Raw genomic sequence first — 20,564 nt, forward strand, 5'->3', positions numbered from 1 at the left:
CTTTTTCATCAAATGTTTGTGAATTACTATAATGACGTGTCATCTCACTGATAGGATGTACATGAGACCTGTTTTAGAGGAACTTCTTCAAGTAATAGAAATTATACAGTGATATCATCCAAACAAAACTCCCAGATGCTTAAACAGAAACAACTGCCTCAAAATTGGAACTCTTTCCAGTGATATAAACATGATAGTTTGAGCAGTAAAATAATAAAGGAAATATGGTAAACAAAATTTAATAATTTTTATATTCATTAATTCACTGTTTCGGTTTAGTCAATAATTATTTATTTGCTAGGCACTGACCTAAGTGCTGAAGATATAACATATGTGGCCTGAAGAATTTGCTGCCTAGTCAAGTACATTTTATAAATATGTGAATATATTAAAATACAGCCAGTAGAAATGTGCTTGAGAAACACAGGACAAAAACAAGCTCTGTCTGGGTGTGTTGAAGAATGCTCACAAAGGAAGTGAGTTACGACTGCTGAGCCCAGAATGATTAAGAACTCCATGTGAAGACTAATAGGAGACTGCTTGGGAAAATACAAATGATTAAGTGTGATGGAAGACAGAGTCCATGAAAGACTCGAAACAAGAGATGAGGCCCTCCCGTCTCAACACTGTCCTGCTCTTTTATTGTTTATGCTAGGTTTCTTCATACCCAGTTCAACTAAATCATTGACTTTCACACTGAAAATATTTCAGCACACTCTCTCATATTCTAAACATTTCCCGGTAGTTTCTAGTTTGGCACTTCCACACACTTAAGCTATGAAATCTGAATCTTGTAAAACATCACTTGAATTGTACTCCAGACATACATATAAAAGTGGCTAGAGTTTATGTTTCTTGACCTTCCCTCATCAATCATTCAAGAAGAACATGGAATTTTATATAAGTACATCTTAAGTGAATCCTTCTTAAGACAAATTTCCGTTATTTATTTCAAATGTCCTCCTCCTCTTTATAAACTCAGTTTATAGATTTTCTGATCTTGTGATGCATTTGACCTGGTTAATATCTTACAAAAAGTTATCATTGAAGTCTGTTGCACCAAACCTTTGAGAAAGTCCGATACTAATATTTTATGACTCTAAGCTAAATTATGTGTTATCATTATTCCCCATGGAACCAGACTTTTAAAAGAATTTTCTTCATTTTATTAAATCATGGAAAAGTTTTTAACTCTAAAAAGAAATGATTTTAAATGGCTTAAAGTTTGGGGCTTTATCCTCCCTTTGACAGATGGACACACCTCTTTTTTGTTCTCTGTGTTTTTTATTACAGAAGCTGGTTATATATTCTTGTATCTAGAAACGACCAGCAGTTTTCAGAGCTTCCCATTTTACTGTTAGCCATCAGGGACAGAACAGGAACTATGTCCGCCCCCTGCTCACACAGAACATCATATCCTAATAGCAAGCAACCCAAACTTGCCTTCAAACACCTCCCAAGAGGCATCTGAAAGCACGTCATTTAGAAACTCTGCATCCTGTTTAAGTAATTAATACCTCAATCAAATTTGTGCTAACTTTGCTTTTGTCAGAAAAATTCATTAATTTTCCAATTCCATGATCTATCAAGCAAAAGTCTTGTTTAATTAAATATTTTTTAACTTTTATGAACTGGAAAGTGCAGCAAAAGCATAATGGTTACAGAAACATCCATTTCTTAACTGCCTGCTTTGAAGATGAACTTGGGTTGATAATTCTACTTACTGTTAGCATGGTGGCTTTCTGAAGTGCATTAGAGACCTTAGACTTACATCCCCATCCACAACACTCTGAGAGTTGATGAGATCATGTAAGTAGGATGACTTTTTCCTTTGCTCTTTTAAAATAGAGGTTGTGAACTGAATTCCTCCACTCATTCTTGCACTTAGAAGTGATCTAGGGGCTATTAGAATCGGCCTAGAGTGTCAGAATGACTCTGGTGAACACAAGGGTGAGAAATCTTGTCATTTCTATCTTGAGACACAATTGTCTAAGTATTAAAAAAACTTGATTTACATTATGTATTCACTTACTCATTTTTAAAAGTTTTATGACATTCAAAGGAAACACCATTGTGCTTAAAAGCACCTACAAAGCCATACCAATATAATCCTTTCCCTATCCACTTCCCCACGTTCTACTCCCACCTGTAGCCTCCTTGGCGTTCTTTGAACACACTTAGCAGGTGCCTACCTCTTGGCCTTTGTTCTTGCTGTTCCCTTGCCTGGGAGATTTTCTACCTTCTAGGTGCCTGAATTTCTGTGTGACCTCTTTCAGTGCTCTGTCCAGGAGTCACTTTATCACTGAGACCTTCACTGACTCCCCAACTTAAATCCTACCACCTCTACATCTTCCAGTTCCAAGCCCCCTATTGCTTCAGCACCTATCACCCCATACAACTTCGTATTTTACTTGTTTATTACTTACTGTATTTATTTACTAGAATATGAAATCCAGGAGGCCATGCATTTTTGTTTTGTGTGTTCACTGCTGTATCCCCTGAGCCTAGAGCATTGCCTGATATTCAATGGGCATTCAAAAACTATTAAGTAGATGAATTAATGAATGAGCTCAAAAGGATTCACTGAGCATTTTACTATGTCCTGGCTACTGTGTATAATAAAATACATTTGAAGTGAAGAAAGAAGTAACCACCCAATTGCAATACTGTTGGTAAATTCTATAAAAGAAGCACTGCTGTGGGGTGCAGTTGAGGAGCAAAAAGAGGGAGCCTCACTCCAAGGGTGGGGACTCCAAGCTCTGAATTATGGAATGGATGGAAGAGAGAAGACCAGAGACATGAAAAACCCATTGTAGAAACCAGCAGCCAGAGGTGCAGAGATGTGAAAGCATGGTTTATGTGGAGAACTACAACTATTACAAGCTTGGACTTTTCTCAAAAGCTATGGAAAGACACTGAACGATTTTTTCAGCAGAGGGAAGGTATAAACCCGTTAGCCTTTTAGAAAGCTCACTCAGACAGCGCTGTGCAGAATGAATTGAAGGGGACTAAAAGAAGAGTGGCCCTTGTGTGGATGTCACATTAGCTTGTGGTGGTGGAACGCAGGGCTCCTGTAGCTGATCCTGTTCCAGGGGGCCAGCTGAGGTGGGCATGTGGACTCTGATTCCCACAAAATGCATCTCAGGGTTGTCATGGATGCGGGAAATAAACAAGTTTTCAAACACTTCTCTCTCTGCCAGGAGAGAGAGCATGGCTCTTTCCTCTAGTGGAGAAGGCCCTGAACCCCTCTGTCCAAAGGCTTTTATTGAGAATCATATGCTCAAAGGCATAAGCAAAGATCATCAATCAATGTCAAAAGGCTATGTTTACAGAAAACAAATAGACATCATAGATAACAATTAGAAGAACAAGAGAGATCTGTCTCAGTTCAGGTCAGGGTCTATGAATTATGTAAATCTCCTTCCCATTATGAGCCAGTTATCATAGTTTTTGAGGGAAGAACAAAACATGCTTCAAAGAACTTACTTCTAGGCCTGATTTCCCCCCCAGGAACCACCCAATCCAGTTTAGGGCTATACCTACCTTTAGTATTGTTTCAAGTCTGAGCCAGGCAGGCAGGGCAGATCCTCCAAGAGATAAGGAGACTTATTTCAGATAGAATGAGGACTCCAGCCATATTAAAGTTGAGGGTCTTTGCCCTTTCTCCGTGTCCCCAAGTTCTTCTCTGATGCCCGTGTAGCTGTCCCTGTCTTAGGCTGCCCCTTCCATCGAGGGGTCTTACCCATCATTGGCTAACCAGCCATCCTTCAGAGCCAAGCAGGGTGAGACAGGTTTTGTCTCCTCAGTGGCCTATTTTCCCAAACCCTCCTTGCTCAGCTCCAACCTTGGGACCCTCTCACCTGTGAGTGAGGCTACAGTTCCTGAAACCAGACAGGATACTTCCCAACATCAGCGAGGTGACAGAGCAGAGGGTTTGAACAAGAGCATAGCAGTGCCCCTGAAGACAGATTCTAGATTTGGAGCACAAGGAGTGAGGGATCACCCTCAGGCCTGAGTAACACATTTTTTTGTAAAGACAACCACTAAATGGGGACTAACATATTTCTTTAACTTGCTCAGCATATGCTACCTAATATTTTACATAGTCTTTAGAAAGGAAAACTAGCAGGGGTGGGGTTAAATAAAAAAGAAAATCAAGTGTATTATGGAAATTTATTACTTGTTTTTAAGTTTTAACTTAACTTCATATAGCTCTCCGTGGTCTTTTCTGAAAGACTGTGAAGAACTTTGTGTAAAAGTCCACCTGCAGACAGGTGAATTTTTCAATGGCTCATTTGTTTTTATCTTTTGAATAAAGTTATATCCATTATTAAAATACCTTTAAATGAAAAAAAGTTTATATATTTTACAACACCCAGAAACTATATTGAAATGAGCATATTTTAAGGTTCAAATTGTATTGTAACACTTCTGGAGTCAAACTTAAAGAAATATAGCTTAATATGTTGAGAGTCTGTATGTTACATAGTTTTTAATCTTGAAATTACAAAGAAATTATTTTGAAATGAAAGGAAAAATAATTTATTCTCCTTTATTCACAGATTATTCTCATTTTAATCAGTTGGATACAAAGTATATCCAAATATAAAAGTGCCCACCAAGAAAATGTCTAAGGTAGAAACAATTCATTAATTAATAAAAATGAACCAAAAACATTGACCCTTTGGCTTGGAAAACTATTTGATCCAAACTTCTTAAGTCATGGGGATTCCCAATAATAGTAATTATTTTAGAAATCTTAGAACACTAGAAAAATTGACTTTAATTTTAGGAACAATAAGAAACATTAGTATGACTAGTAAATAATGAACTTAGGGCATTTTCATCCAAGTCATTATTCATAATGACTTTTGAAGCAGGATGAAAATATAAAGAGAAGAAAGATTAGATAAGTTAGGGAATGGTTCTATGGCATTTGCCCACTTTATATTTGTACTAGAAACCATAGAACTAATCAAATGTAGACATCTTAATTAACTTGTAGCAACATACTGTAACTTCAAAATCAATTTTGAGCAGTGAAGCCTTCACTTATAAGCTTAAATTTCATGACCACAGTATCACAGATGTATAATGGGATTATTGATCTAAGGATACTCAAAGCACATACATAAAAGCAAAGTCTTGGTCAGTAAAATTATTACTGGCATGTGTGTGTGTGTGTGTATGTGTGTGTGTGTGTGTGTGTGTGTTTATACTTACTCAAATGTAGGTGTCCTATATCCACCTCTGCTTTATACCCAGTCTCCTCCTAGTAACGGATGACATTATCCTTGGCTTGCTATCATTTTTCCTGCCAGTGAGATGAAAGGAGAATATACACATTTTTGGTAGCTGAGACTATGTCCTTGGCAAGATAGTTATGAATAATCCACAAGACATGTACTCACAATTCAAAATGAATGTTATACTTAACAACTGCTTATGTTCTTTAGAGTTTAACAAAAACAGCACTAGTTTCCTAAGAGCGAAGAACAACAAACATATTTACCTTCTTTATAGCAATCCTTTGACTTTCATTAAATATTGTGCTAAAATATACAATTAATATAATTTTATGGATTTCAGAGTTATGAGTAATCTTTCTCTATCTCTGATCTAATGGGATCATGCAACAGAGACCAAATTAGAAAATACCAGATATGTTAGTCTCTAGTTAAACCACTTGATTTAAAAATTGCTCTTATTTTTATATGAAGTATTCTCTTCCATGGTTATACATAAGTGTAACGAAATACTCAATTTTGGTGAACAATATTTTTTCAAGTGGCCAAGTTAGGTTTATAATGGGAAACAAACCCTTTTGAATGGAACATATACATTCTCAGTCTAAACATTGAATTAATGTGCTTTTTGTTATATGATTTTCTTTCTAACATCAACATTTTAAGAAGTAAAATACTCTGGAGACACTTGGGAAAATGGAATCATAGACAGTGATAAAATCCAAATCTTTCCTTTACTCTCAGATCTGTAACTACAACTTTCACGTTCTGACTTTACTCAGCATTAACATTCATTTCCAAAACAATTTACCCGAGTGAGGAAATGATTAAACATGTTTATGTGCTAAGGGGAAGGAAGTAGTGGAAAGCGGGGTGCTCTGATATAGACGCAGGGATAATTGACACTCTCAAATCCCCAAGAGCAGAGAGGCAAGGAGGCTGCACGTTCAGATGCATTCTCTTGTACGGGAAGAGGTCTTGTCTTCCTCTGACAGAGGAAGCAGGTCCAATGGGGTTAAGTTGTTGAGAGACATGATGTTGAGGGAATTTATACCTGAGAGCCTCTGTTTTCTCTGTAACATCTAGAACAGGGAGAGTTTTAAACAGAAAGAGATGGTTGGGGAGGATGTCTGACCACACAAACAACGAGCTCATTAAGAAGTTGGTTGGTTAAATAAATCTAAAAGGAATATATAAAGGTGATATTATATACGTGCTTTCAATGATCTAAAACTGATTATATGAGGAAATTCTTAGTCTTCCTGTGAGGATTACAAAATAACTTATGAGAACAGATTCTTTCAATGTTCCTAAACATTGTGTACTTCTAATTTTAAAATTATGTATGGCCAGTTCTTCCTCTAATGACCACTCTGCTGCTTCATTTAATATTTCAGAGTAATGTAAGATGCTGAGTAACTGAAATGCAACATATTAAAAGTAAGCTAGCCATTAGTTAAGTGTGATGCAATAAAAAGCTTTTCATATGAAATGATAGAGCATGTATAACTTTGTTAAAATATACTAAAATTCAAAGTATTTGTGAAAAAGTTGGAAGAAAAGTGCTTAATATTTTAATATTAAAACAGACATGAATGGTCAGATTTTAGCTGTATCTCTTTGTGCTCTTTTCCACTGTTCTAAATAAAGCCAGCAGAATCCCTACCCTAGATTTGTGGTTGAAAACCGCTACATCTCAGAATGGCCACATTTCCATTTTGTATGTAAATATTTCCATTCATCTTCCTAAACATTATATTTCTTCTTCCCTCCCCCACCTCCCTCCCTAGTGTCATGGTTTATGCAACAGCTGATGACATCTCTTGTTCTTTTTATGATACACATTAGGTACCACAATTGACCTTGTCATCCCCTAGTTTGTAAACAAGTGTTTGTGCAGGTCAATTGGCTACATTTCATAAGAGGAAGACTAGAATAACATGTTTATTTGTAATGCTGTTCAATTATTTTCTTTGCAAATCTGCTTAAAGGAGGTTTTGAAGATGCAGAAGTCACGTAATGTGTCCAGTTACCGCGGAACTGCAATGTATTTTTTTCTTTATTTAATCATTATTGTATTTTTTCCCATTACCATTTAGTCCCCTTAGACCCCCATCCTCCAAGCAATCACCACACCATTGTTCCTGTCCAGGGCAGGGGGAGGGGTGAAGGGATTGATCAAAAAAAAAAAAAAAAAGGAAAAAGGATTCACATCGCACTTTAAATGCTTCTAGCAGCAACACCTTGAGCTTTCTAAATGGGACTGATGTGATAGATTTGAAGGTATTTGAAGAAGCAGAGGTGCTGGGATAACAAAGATTCTTTTATAAAGGAAAAAAATATCAGAATCTTACTGCATATGCCTAATGTTCTTCAAACGAGAATAAGAAGAAAAGATCTCTCATGTACTTCCAACTGAAAATTTTCATTTTCCTTGACATACAAAACATGAACTTATTTCAACATAGCAAGGAGAACCTTATAGAATAGCACAGTTTTAATTGGTCATTTAAGTTCAAATGCTTATGTTAATTGAATTGATTTTCCCTTTTAGGGACCTATGGGGCCTCCAGGACAAAAGGTAGAGTATAAACAATGCTGTGAAAGTATCGGTAACTATGCTCCCATTACCAAATGACTAAGCCTGAGAGGTGAATGAAATTAGCTACTGTAAGCCATGCTGAAATGATCTGGTTTATGCAGTCTGCTTTATAAAATTACAACCATATAATGTGAGTCATTAGATTGCTAATCAATTCCATTATAGAAAATCCAATAAATTCAGAGCAGACTCTTTTTGAGCTGTCTGCCAAACTTGTAGGTTATTGAGTTTTTAATTCAAATACTGATAAAATGTGACAAAACTTAGAATGTGAAAGTTCATACAACATTGCAAATTAAATGCATGGCCTTGTTCAAATATCTGATTCTCAAGTGACCATATAACCGACTGGAATAAAGGATGAACTTGTTGCTTGGTGACTGTATTCAGCTGGCCCACTAGTGTCTTCCTTTGCCGAGGTAATCTGAAAAATGACTTCCTGGTTATCACTTCAATGTTATATGTAGTTATCAGAATTGACCGTTATTTTCTGATGGAGAGGGTCTAGAATTTCTAAAATTATATCAATACTGCAGTAATGGCAATATAAATGGCAAGTAGATGGCCCTTTGCCAGCAAAGTGTCACTAAGTCCCCATTCCCCATTACACTTCCCACCCCACAAGGGGGAACAGAGGATATTTAACCTGTAGAAAACTAAAGAAAACAATTGTATTGCAACAGGTGGAAAAGTGATTATCTTTATCTTTGGAATCCATCAAAGATAGAGACTTTTTATCCCTGAGCATTGGGCATGTGGCATCTGTTGAAACATAATCCTACAAACCAAGTAGAAGCCAGTGAGCTGTGAGACGACTTGTGTATAGGAGGAACACTTTGTCCTCCACAATAATGTCTCTATTAAGCATGGTGTGAAATTGTAAAGCTACCCTAATCCACATGCAACCGGGATAAAATTACTGCCTCAGGCTCCGGGAAGTGCTTTAATGACCCACTCAAACATAACCCCTGAAAGCACTAAGGAACTGGCCGTCTCAATTTGTTTTGCATATAATGACTATATTTTTAATCAACTTGTTTTTAGGGCAGTTGTAGGTTTATAAGGACTATTTTTTTAACTTTTTCCACTAATAGTAAGAAATTTAATATCATATCTACTAAGAAAAAGCTGTTTTCTAGTGGTAGGCATAGAATAAGTACATTTTCTTTAAAAATGGTTTCTCCAGAGCCGACACGGGAAGTGTATGAAGGGAAATGACATCACTAGTTGGAAACATTTGTTAATGTTACTATATCCGGCTCCTGGTCATAGATTTTCCTCAGGTAATAGTTAGCTTGCTTATTCTCAGCTCACTCCACCTGTGTCCACCCCCTAGTATTCACCCCAGTGTGTGCGCAAGTGTCCAAGCATGTGTGTGCACACACGCACACTTAATATTTCATGTACAGAAGTCGTGTTGTTCCTAGTCAGTGTGTAACATTCGTAACATCTTTTCCAGTCCACCTTGCAAGACATATTCACACTTGTGTGGCTCAAATGTCCTCCCTGAACATCCGGGGGGAAATGCTGCTGATTACAACAAATTTGAGTTTACAACATGGGTCACTTATTTGACTAATTGTGGAATAAGTGGTGGTTATTTTAATTACCTTTTGTTTTATGGTATTTAAACTCATGAAATTCAAGAGTTGCTGCTACTGCTAGACTTTTTCCAGATACAACTAAGCCTAACAGTTCCCTAACAGCACCCAAATTTAGAGCCATGTGGCCTTGTGATAGCCATAGATCTCAATTTATGATGTGACTTTCTTTACAATGTTACTACAGTTAAGTGGATATTTAGAAATATGGTTAATTTTAACTCCATAGTTTCTGCAAGCATAATCATATGTTTGAACACAGTGGATAAGAACTGAAAAACAGCCTCCCAGATATGTTTTAGCAAGGTTAAGTTGTGGCTTACATAACTAATACAATAGAAATTTAGAACAGAGAAATTTTGTGATTGTGATAGCAGTTTAATCATGTGTCTCCTTAGGGTTTTGTTGGAGCACATGGAATTCCAGGGATGAATGGGCAAAAGGTAAGTACTAGAGACTATACTTTTTTTGATCATTTGGAGATGACTAAAATCACAAAATTATTCTAGTCTATAATTTTAATAGTAAGTGTAAGTGCTTATAAAAACTCTATGAATACTTGTGAAATATAGGAAAATGATGGTGCCAGAGGTTGAATTAGTTAATTTTTATTAACTAATATTAAATATATAAAGATATATTAAATAGAAACTCAGAAAATTTTTCACTTTATTTTGATAATTTATATAAGAGATGCAATTATATCTTTTTCATAAATATATATGAAGTAGGGAAAATGCTAGGTTTAACATAAATTGCGATAAAATGCACTGTAGTTATTCCTGTCATTACAAAAGCAACATGTATTATTTTTCATTAACAAGTTATTCTTTCTAGAAATCTATTGAAATCTGATCCAGTAACAAGCTCTTTTTACTGTTAAGCAAAATTGGGAGTTAAGTAGACTTGTCAAGCTCTTGGTAGTACACTTTCATTGTACTGTTAATAATGAGGGCAGGGGATAAAGTAAAACACACACACACACACACACACAGCTCTACATAGACACATCTATGTACATATATACTTTTATCCCTACAATGTACTTACTAGTTGGAAAAGCATCTAGCTTTATCCCACAGCCAGGTCTGGCATTCTGTGTCCCCCAACATTCCTGACTGGCTCTTTGATCTGGAACCTCAACAGAGACCAGGGACGCTGTGGCGGCAGCTACCAAAGCCGCCAGCTGGGCCAGTGTGCTAAGAGCCAGGGAGCTGAGCTAGGGACTTTCCTGTCTCCATCAGAGGTTTTGGACTGGCTCTGTGAAATCCTGTGATCCATCAGCTTGTCTTCCCAGAAGATTTTAAATCCATGCACTCTGGATTAAATTCTGAAATCATACAGAACCCAGCCCTTGTGGACAGAATAGACCTCCTTATGATCTTCTTCAACTCATCTTTTCTTCTCTAATAATATAAAAACAACCATTTAAAATCTCCTAAAGAGACAGTGGAATTTTGGCCAAGTCTGATTCTCTGGCCTTAGTTTCCTCATCTGTGCACCAAAAAAAAAAAAAAAAGACAATAGCAAAACCTATTTAATAGGGTCAGTGCGAGGATTACATGAGTAAACAGACATAAAGCTCTCATGACAGTAATGTAACTATTAAACTTTTCCTTCATTTCGTTTGAGTGAAATTCTGGAAATGTAATTGATCTGTGTTTGAAAAGAAGCTCTCTGTTTCCAGAATTACTCAGTTACCAAGTGAAATTAACGTTCTTCAACCAAGGTTCAGGGTACCTTGTAGTCCACCAACCGAACACCGCACACTCGTCAGTGGTGAACTGCCCCTGCCACTGCTCTGTTCTCTGTTTGGTAAAATGCATATCCATTTGTTTCGCAAATCCTGGTAAAGAGGGAAGATGACCTTTCCATTGAGAACACTGCACACCAAGGAGGAAAACATATCCAAAAATTCAGAAGTGCGTTCATTTGAAGATAGATTTGAAAATTACATAACTCAGGATAGTATTTAAAAAGGACAAAACATGGATATAGCATAAACATTGTTTTTACCACTGGTGAAAAGCAAAACTTGTACTTAAGGTTAGTGTTTTCCTTTTTCTTCTTTGTTTCTTTTCTTTTTTCAAATTTGAGACAATCATGAAAATTTATAGAAGCCTTTAACCTGAAACAAAACAACTTTAAAGCTGTCACATATATGCTTATGAAGACTGCATATTCTTTATTTTTGCAAAGGAAATATGCAATTTCCTTAGCAAGAGAAAGGAATGTGACATTTTCTTGTCCTAGTCACCAAGTTTAAATTATATTTTAAGGAAATAGTTAATATTTGCAGTTTTATGTCTTGTTATACATCTTTGTGGCATTTTAAAGTGTTTTCTGTAAAACCTAGGGAAACTAAATGATTTCACACTTATATGAAGGTAACAGCAAAATGTAGTTTAAAATTGTTTTTCCTACTCTGCAGAACTTAAAACTGGTGTGGGATTTCTGTTAATCCTAGTCATTATCTAATGTTTGTAATATCTGGTATGTCATCTTTAGGAAAATAAAGTGCAAAAAATGAGTCACCTTCACTGAAACAGCAGGTCATTTAGATCGTGAAAACAAAGTTGGAAATCAAGTAATAGTTCTATACTTAAAGCATATGAAATATGTCTTGGATCTCTAGAATTTGCTTCTCTAAGAAGATAGCTTACAATGACATAAATTTTTTAAAAATGCATCTCAGTGTCCTTAAACTTTCTTGAGAAAACATCTTTTCCGCATTACAATTTTATTCTTTCCAACTATATACTTTTAATGTTTAGAAAATAGTTTTCAGCCAATGGTTAAGGAAAGATATAATTTCTAAACCATCAGTGAGGTGATTGCTGAGGGGAGGGAGGTATAATGGGACTAAATGGTAATGGAAAAAATATATAATAAAGATTATATATTAAAAATTTTTTAAAAGTAAACAAAAATAATACAAAATAAAAGCTTCGGCATAAAGAAAAAGAAGTATGGCAGATAATAACTAGAAAATAAAATAATTTTTCTCCTATAAAAAAGAAAGAAAAGTAAACTACTTTAAGAAAATGTTTTGTGTGTTTTCTATGAGAACATTTTCTATTCATTCAGATCAACAAAATTGGTGATTGGCTTTGACTAATCAATTTGGTGGTGACATTTTTTTTTTACTATATATTTTCTTACTACTTTCTTTTAAATTTTCGTCATCCTGATTGCCAATCTGAATATTTCTTATTTTGGAATGGTCTTCCCAATTCTTCAGATCATATTAGGAAAGAAGACTCATGCAAACAGCAGCATGGCAGTAAATTCCATTCTAGCTCTTCCTGGTGGCACCATCTGCAAACGGCTCCTCAGCAGGCCCTGTGAGCGGCGGGAGGCTGTCGGGGCCCAGGGCAGAGCGTGAACTCTGCGGGCGGAGGGAGAGGCGCGGAATGTTTCTAAGGCTTGAATGTAAAACACAAATACAGACTTTGCAGTATTAATTAGGTGACATCTCTAAAGTGAACATAATACAATAGGTGCTCAATAATTATTATCAAGTATCTATAAAAACAGTATCACACTTCAAGAGTTTCCGCAAATGAGCTTTAGGCTTACTCTCAAGTAGGGAGCAGAAGCCAGCTGACTCCGTGATAGGGAGAAAATGAATATGCAAAATTACACATAAATATAGTATATAAAATATTTAATATCTAAATATAAATATTAAATGTTTCTTCGTCCCCTCCCTGGCCTCCCCCAATCCCTGTCATACACACATGCCCCATTCTAGGGGGCTGGGATGTAAGTACTATTGATACGGGAAAGAGAAAGACCCGTCTCATAGCATCGGAAAGCTCAGCCACAAGCTGGGGGTAATGTCAGAGCGCCGTCCTGGAGCTGGGATACTCTGTGATCTTTCACTTCACCTTTGCAGCCTTTGAAAGGCCCTTTTCCTCTCCGGGTCAAGTGGCTTCATCTGTAAAATGTGAGGCAGGGGCTGTACTAATTTATCTCTAGGTGCCTAAGTGATACTGTATCTATGAAAGCTCAGGCATGTCTCATTCCCAATTCAGCCAGACTCATATCTTTGTTGCCCGTTCTGAAAGTTGTTTCCATAATTTGGATTTGTTTCTAGCAAATAGCTGAAGCAGTTAGAACAGAGTTAATGCCAGTCTTACCTAAAAATATGAAGTGTTATTGTCTTCTTCTCTATTATGTTGGACACAAAGAATCTTGTAATTGTCACGAATAGATCTTGCTGGCATAGGTATAATTAACATTTTATTTGTACTCCATGATTCCTTGTTTCTCTCTCTCTCTCCCCCCCCCACACACACAGAGAAATGTCTGAATATTTGCCAATTAAACCCTATGTCTCATATATACTGTAGAAGTATATGGGCTTTTAAAAATAATTTTGTGGTAGGCCTTTTTATAACCGAAGTGTCCTTTGACAAAAAGTTGATAATATATGTTACAACTTTTAAAATGTCAACCCTTAATAGGTGTAATTAGAACCCTATATTTTTCTACTCTTTCAACATTTTCACATTAATTAGCATGCATAGAATAAATCATCATAATGACAATTTATTTGAATAGTGATTGGTTCTCAAGATTGAGCAAATGTCATAGAAGAGGAGGCCTGGGCAGGGAGATAGGGTACTGTACAAGTCTAGTTTCCACACCTGTTAGTTCCCATCATTGTTTCTTTGTTACTATGAAAATAATATTAAAGATTTTCAAAATTAAAAACAAATTATTTTTATCTAAGCAGGCTAGAATTTTTCCGAGGCCCCAGAATTATAGGAATTGTTACCAAAGCAAAGAGAAATATCAGGGGATCTTGTTTCATGTATTTCTCAAGTGTTTCCTAGAATTTATTATTTTTAAGACTTCAAAATAAAATATAAGCTAAATAATTGATATTCGCATATCATCTATGAATCTATTCCAGATAGCAATGAGATTTTCAGTCATATTAAATTTTAATTAGTTTCTGGTATTTAGAGTTCCTTTTCATCTCTTATCCACGGGTCTCACAGTTCTTCACTGACATTCATCTTCACAGCATACTTCTAATGGCGTTTTTATTGTACGTACATTTAGATAGCAGATAAATTGAAGCTGTCAGACGTCCAAAGGTCAAGTTGTTTATTCAAGTCTATACAGCAAGCTATGCAATGAGCTCAATATTTTTTGTTCTTGAATTACTTACTATAACCACTAAATACATTCTTTTCTTTGGCTACCTTGACTCTATCATTAAACAGTCTAAATTAAATTCCTGAAGGATTTGAATATGTTATAGTTTGATTTGTTTTCTGGTTAGCTTAAAATTTTCCTGTAACAGACCTACTGTGATCTACTACCCAATGTATTTATGACTTTTCAATTGTAGGCTTTAAGTAAAGATATTTAGAGTTAAATGAAGTGATGGATTTCTGATTCCAGATTAATTAAATAGTTCAGGGAAAGCATTTTACAGCACCTTAGTTCTTCTGCAGGTTGAAGTTGAGAATTAAATTATTTTTATTAATTTTTCTATCTTTTAAAGTTGGTAATTGTGTACATCAGAAGTCTAAGTATCCATGGCTTTTTTCTTTAGTAACTATGCATAACAACAGAATGCATTCCTTCATCTTAAAGAAATACCGTTTTTATCTATTACAGGATATTTCATATTGTCAAATCACTTCATCCCTGAGTGTGATTCAGACATTCTGAGGCATTTTTATCATACAAATTTACTCTTAAAGAGAGTTTTCACTCAATTTTATTTATTCTTTATGTAATTAACTTAGTTCCTTTAGAGAGGAATAAAAAGTTAATTGAAAGAGGTAATTTCATGCTGGCTTGAAATAAAACAATGATAGTAAGATTTTTTTTTTTAAAAAATAGCACTTTCCCCTGACTTTATTTAGGCATGTTTCTATAAAATTTGATACCAGTTACCATTCTGCTAAATGAAAATACAGGGAGAGGGGAGAATAAACAGTTGAGGGAACAGGATGGGCGGAGTGAGGGGTATGAGAGGAAGGGAAGCTGCTCACACGCTGTCCCCAAAGAAACAACAAAGCAAATGGGCCTGCATGTACTGTGACATTATTGAGTCCACTTATTTTTTTCCATTTTAAATGAAGAGGCACTAGATATTAAAGAAGGGATCTCAAAAGTACTGATTTAGTAGATCTGATTAAATTGCATACATAATTTTCAAACTTTTTTCTAAGTTCCCTTCAACGTGTCCGTCAGTGTACTCACTGATGTCTTTAATCATCTCTTCAGCCCTAATTACCATGTACAGGCACCGTCTGAGCACTGACATGAAAGCTGTCTCTGCCCCCATGGAATTTCCAGCCTCACCGAGGATATGGATGTTAAGCGAACATGCATACAAAAATCTGTTCAATTACTGTGCTGTTAAGTCCTATGGTGGAGAAGTGCAGGGCAGCCTGGCCTGGAGCAAAGGGCCAAGAAATGCTTCCCTGAAGAGATGATTTTAGGGGAAACTGAACAGGTAGACAGCGTTTGGCAAGTGGAAGAGAAACTATCACTATGTTGCAGTACTTACAAATTAAATGACAGAAAAACTTGGTCTTAGAATTCTGTTTCTAAAACACTGAATTAGCAACCACTGCAGGATTTTTATGTTTGTCATAGACTACCTTTTATCCAAGTTTCTGACCACTAAAATAGGAAGTCAATATAAGCCACAAAGTCAGTTTTTGTGTCATTAGCTCTGACCTCTTGACTATGAAATTTGTATTTAAAATCAGGCTGCAATGAAATAACTTACAACACTTTTCACAGGTTAATATCTGCCCAGTTCTATCCATTTGCTACCAGGCTACCTTGCCAAGGGGACAGTCACTATTACCCAACCGTGAAACAGCATCAGTGGGGTTAATTTATGAGAAACTGAATTTCTTTTAGGATCCTTTTCTCTATCTTCTCTGCCCAGTGCAGAGAATAAAGGAGTGCTGTAAATAATAATTACTAACATCTATTCAGGCACTGTCCTAAATGCTGTATACATATTATCTTACTCCTCACAGCAGTCCTATGAGGTGACTATAGTATTATCTGTATTTTATATTGAGGAAACTGAGGCACAGGAAGAGCAAATACTTTGCCCAGGGTCACCAAGGTGTTTGTGGTAGAACTCAACTTCCAAGCCAGGAGGTCTGCCCCCAGACTTAAGGGTAAGCATTTTAAATTCACAGTATCTCCACTCTGCTCATCAGTATTTATATGACCTTTGGCAAGTTATTTACTTTCTCTGAGCCTTAGTTTCTCTATTTGTCAAATAAGGCATAACATTTACCACAAAGTTTAATCAGAAAAAATGAAGGAAGTAATGAATATAACTGTTTATTCAAATATATTACTACATAAGAACAAGCTATTTTTCTTTGTGAATTGGAAACATTAATAACTTCATGAACTCAGAAACCTTCTGGGTATAAAAGTAAATGTTAGTAAGAACTGTTATCTCTTTCCACTTCTCTTCACTGATTTTTAGGATTTTTACAGTTGGACATAATATTTAACATGCCCATTAATATAGGCACACTTTCTTCTCAGGAGAAGAGAGTAATTTATCATCCACAATATACATAGATTTATTATTAAGAGCTGTACTTTAGGAGAGACGAAATTTGCTGGGTTTTTAAACTTAAAAATGGACATATTATCACAGGCACATTATGTTGCAAGTGATAGAATACTTAAGAAAACTCGTTTTTAAAACAAAAGTATTTACTGGGCATGTAACTTGGAAGTTCAGCACTAACGCAGGCTTCAGCTTCACTTTGCTTCGGCAACTAAATCTCGTCACAAAGAACACAGGTGCTTTCACCTCTTGATCCTGTCTCCGTGTCGCTGCCTTCATCCCAGTCCCTTCTCTCGTGGGTGCTGGGTGGCTGCCATTCACTCCGGGGGCTTCATTCTTTCCCATCTACCTCCACAGAGTGGAGGAGTATCTTTTCCCCAAATGACCAACAAAACTTTTGAGTCCCTTTGTAATTGGATACACACAGGCCATGGCCTCTCCCTCACCCCTTGCTCAAGGAAGGTCAGGTAGTGATTAGCTACTGCCACTGCAGTTTCTTTTCTAGCAGCCCCAGTCCCGCGGAAAGTCGCAATGAACACAAATCGGCCAAGTTAGTAGAGATCCATGGAACACAGGGAGCTGAACCAGTGTGCTGTGTGTGGTTTAGCCCAGGCAGAGCAAACTCTCCCGCTTCACATTCCCACCTTCATCCATTCTGACGTTTTGTCTTTCTGCAACATGTCTTTGTTCTCCACCTTTTGTTTTTCTATACGAGTACACACAGAGAGCAAATTTTTTTGAATGCAGAAAAGGGTGCCCTCTGTGGCATCATCCTCTCTGGCTGGTTTTTGCCCACATTCGCACCTTTCTTAAGTTGTTTAAAAAGGAGGCACTGGATGGTGTTTCCCTTAGACCACAGCTCGTGCTGCTCCTTGTCCAGCCTCTCTTGTCCCACAGGTGGTGGCACCCTCCCCACAGAGTGAGGAGTCCATAAGGCCAAGGAAACATCCTACTCACAGCCCAGTCTCCCCACTTTGAGATCACAGTCCAGGTACCCAGGACGCAAGAGTTACTCCTTCAGCTGTCCCGAGTCTGTCTCCAGGGCCTACACCGGCCTCGTCCCCAGGTCCGTATTCCCAAGGGTGCACCGCACAGCTGAGCGTGCGCGCCTAAGCCTGTGTGTAGCCTGGGAGCAGCTCTCAGTGGGTCTCTGCCGGCAGAGCTCTCAGGCTGGGGTTCGCACTCAAGCCCCAGGGTCCTCCTTGGGAACAGAGAACTGGGGCTGGGAAGACAGGACACTAGCACTGTGGGGTGGGATGGGCATCATCCATGTTCTCCTACCCAGGCCTTTAAACTTTAGCGATGTGTTCAAGGCAGATCATTCTTCTCATTTGTGTAAATCTTACCCAAATAAACCCAACTTAGCTGCTTTCTGTGACCTCAGAATTCTTACTACCTCTTTGCATTTGAATTTCTTTCTTCAAATTATATTTTGTATGTTTCTGCCTACAGTAACAGTACAGAAAACTAAAATAAAAAGAGCCAACCAGCAGATTTATTTTTGAAACAGTCCACACTGTAATATTATCGATACAACTATCATGTTTTCTTATTTTACATTTTTAGACATTTGTCCATTTTTTAAAAAGCATAATGAAGGCTTGATTATGAGGTTTAGTTTAGTTATCACTTTAATCACTTGAAGATCCATTTCAGTATATTATCTGAAATAGAATATTTTTATTAAATTCCTGCTGATAGACCTATCGACTTTTATACTCATTAGTATTCTTATTACTAATGTGGACAAAAAGATTCTAATTTTAGGGCTGGAGTTTGCTGATTAGAGAATCAAAACAAAGTCCTCTGAACGGATGGCGTAACCAAACCCAACTGCCCAGGCTGTGGGTGTTCTGAGTCGTTCTCTTTTCACCATGTTACAAAGCCTCCTCCGCCTCCAGGAGAGAAACAGAAAACGAATTAAGGATTGGTATGCAAGTGGAAGCTTTTTCAAAACTACTGAATTGCTCCACGTAAGAGAGAATGAAGCTGAATTCTCAGGATGGTCCAGGAAGGAAGGAAGGCGGGAAGGAGTTGTGGTGGGAAGGGAGAAAGGAGAAGCCTGCGAGGGGAAGGCAGACGGCATGCTCTGCGATGCGACACCTTCCCGAGAGCGCCAGGCGCTCCGTCCTGGGCTCACAGAACGCTAGGGGAGAGCGGGGTTCTCAGGGCAACTGACTGACTGGACAAAGCAGAGGTGACAGGTACAGACGCAGAACCTGGAGCCGAGGGGCCTGGGGAGCAGGTCTTGGACGTTCGCATTGTGTGAAACTGGGACTTGAGCCAAGTTTAATCAGATGTCTGAAAAATAAGAAGCCACCAGTGACATCTTTAACCCAATAACAACAACAAATAATAATAATAAAACTAAATCTTAATCATTTAGGGCTGGGAGAAAGGGAATGCTTCATTTACCCCCACATACAGCATAGAAGAAAATCTGAGCCCCATAAAAGCTCAAGAAATTGGCTCTGTGTCCCAGGACCAGAAGTGGAAAACATGGACCTAGACTGGAGGCTTCCAGAAGCCATTTTCCTATTTTTATGCTAAAATTAAAGAGAAGAGAAACATAAAAATGAATGAGGTTTCTTGGTTTTTGTTGGTTTTTTTTTGACACACATTGCTCAAACAGAAGAAACACAAGCAAGGAACCAGATGACCTAGGTTCTAGCCTCACATTTTCCTCTTTGCCTCTGTTTGCCTCTGGAGAAGTTACTTCCCCTCTCTGAATGTGTTTCTTCATCTATTAAGAATGACTGGCTTTGTTCAACTAAAATATTACACTATTTTGCGAGTGCTTCTCCTTAGGGAAAAGCAGATGTTAGCATGAGTTCAGGAGGTCATATAAATGATGACACTTGGGTAAATTCTAAAGGGTCTTTTGGGAATGTTCGATACCACGATAATTTATATAACCAACTTTGCCCCAGCTACTACTCGTCCTTTCACCTGAGACACATGGGGCAAGAGAAGGAGCAGATGAAAGTGGGGAGATAAGCAAATATGTGGACATATTTATAATGGCCAGTCTCGGGACCCACAGGCAGAATCGTTGGAGCCTTTAGTCCATCTGGGCAGGATCCTGAGGGGCTCAGGGGCCTTGCTGGGCAGCTCGCTCCTGGGGAGCAGCCTGTCCGTAATGGGGCTCCTCTCCACACTCCCACCCTCCACTCTACCCCGTGCTCTTCCTCTGTTTCTCAATCCTAATACCTCGGGTGGACCTGCGTGACTGGAGGTGTCACTGCTGGGTTAACATCTCTCCCATTTTTTTCCTGGGTCCTGAGATAGCTGAGACAAAGAGCCATCTCTCACCACCATGGTTATAGGTCTTTTCCAGTTTCCCAGTATTGAAAAAGTTATAAGCATTTCATATCCTCATGTGGGTTTAATGCATTCGCATCTCCTGTATTTACTCTTCCCTCCAACATATGTGTCCTGAGCAATTACTATGTGTCAGGAATAATTTCTAGGTACTATGGAAAGAAAGTGAACAAAAGAGACAAAGTTTCTATTCTAGTGGTGGTAAGGGGATGGGA

General features: G+C 37.5%; 1 protein-coding gene across 1 annotated transcript in view; it reads left to right on the forward strand.

The window, feature by feature from the left end:
- The window catches only part of COL25A1 (collagen type XXV alpha 1 chain), a 481,906-nt gene that overhangs the window by 382,756 nt on the left and 78,586 nt on the right, over positions 1-20,564 (forward strand). Inside the window, exons 11-12 of the mRNA XM_054591568.1 lie at positions 7,801-7,827; positions 9,848-9,892. Of these exons, the coding sequence (XP_054447543.1) occupies positions 7,801-7,827; positions 9,848-9,892 (72 nt within the window). The remainder of the gene's footprint in view (positions 1-7,800; positions 7,828-9,847; positions 9,893-20,564) is intronic.

This window comes from Pteronotus mesoamericanus, unplaced genomic scaffold, assembly GCF_021234165.1.
Source record: "Pteronotus mesoamericanus isolate MK-2021 breed Mesoamerican mustached bat unplaced genomic scaffold, CSHL_Meso_final scaffold_232, whole genome shotgun sequence".
In the NCBI taxonomy this organism is placed as follows: domain Eukaryota; kingdom Metazoa; phylum Chordata; class Mammalia; order Chiroptera; family Mormoopidae; genus Pteronotus; species Pteronotus mesoamericanus.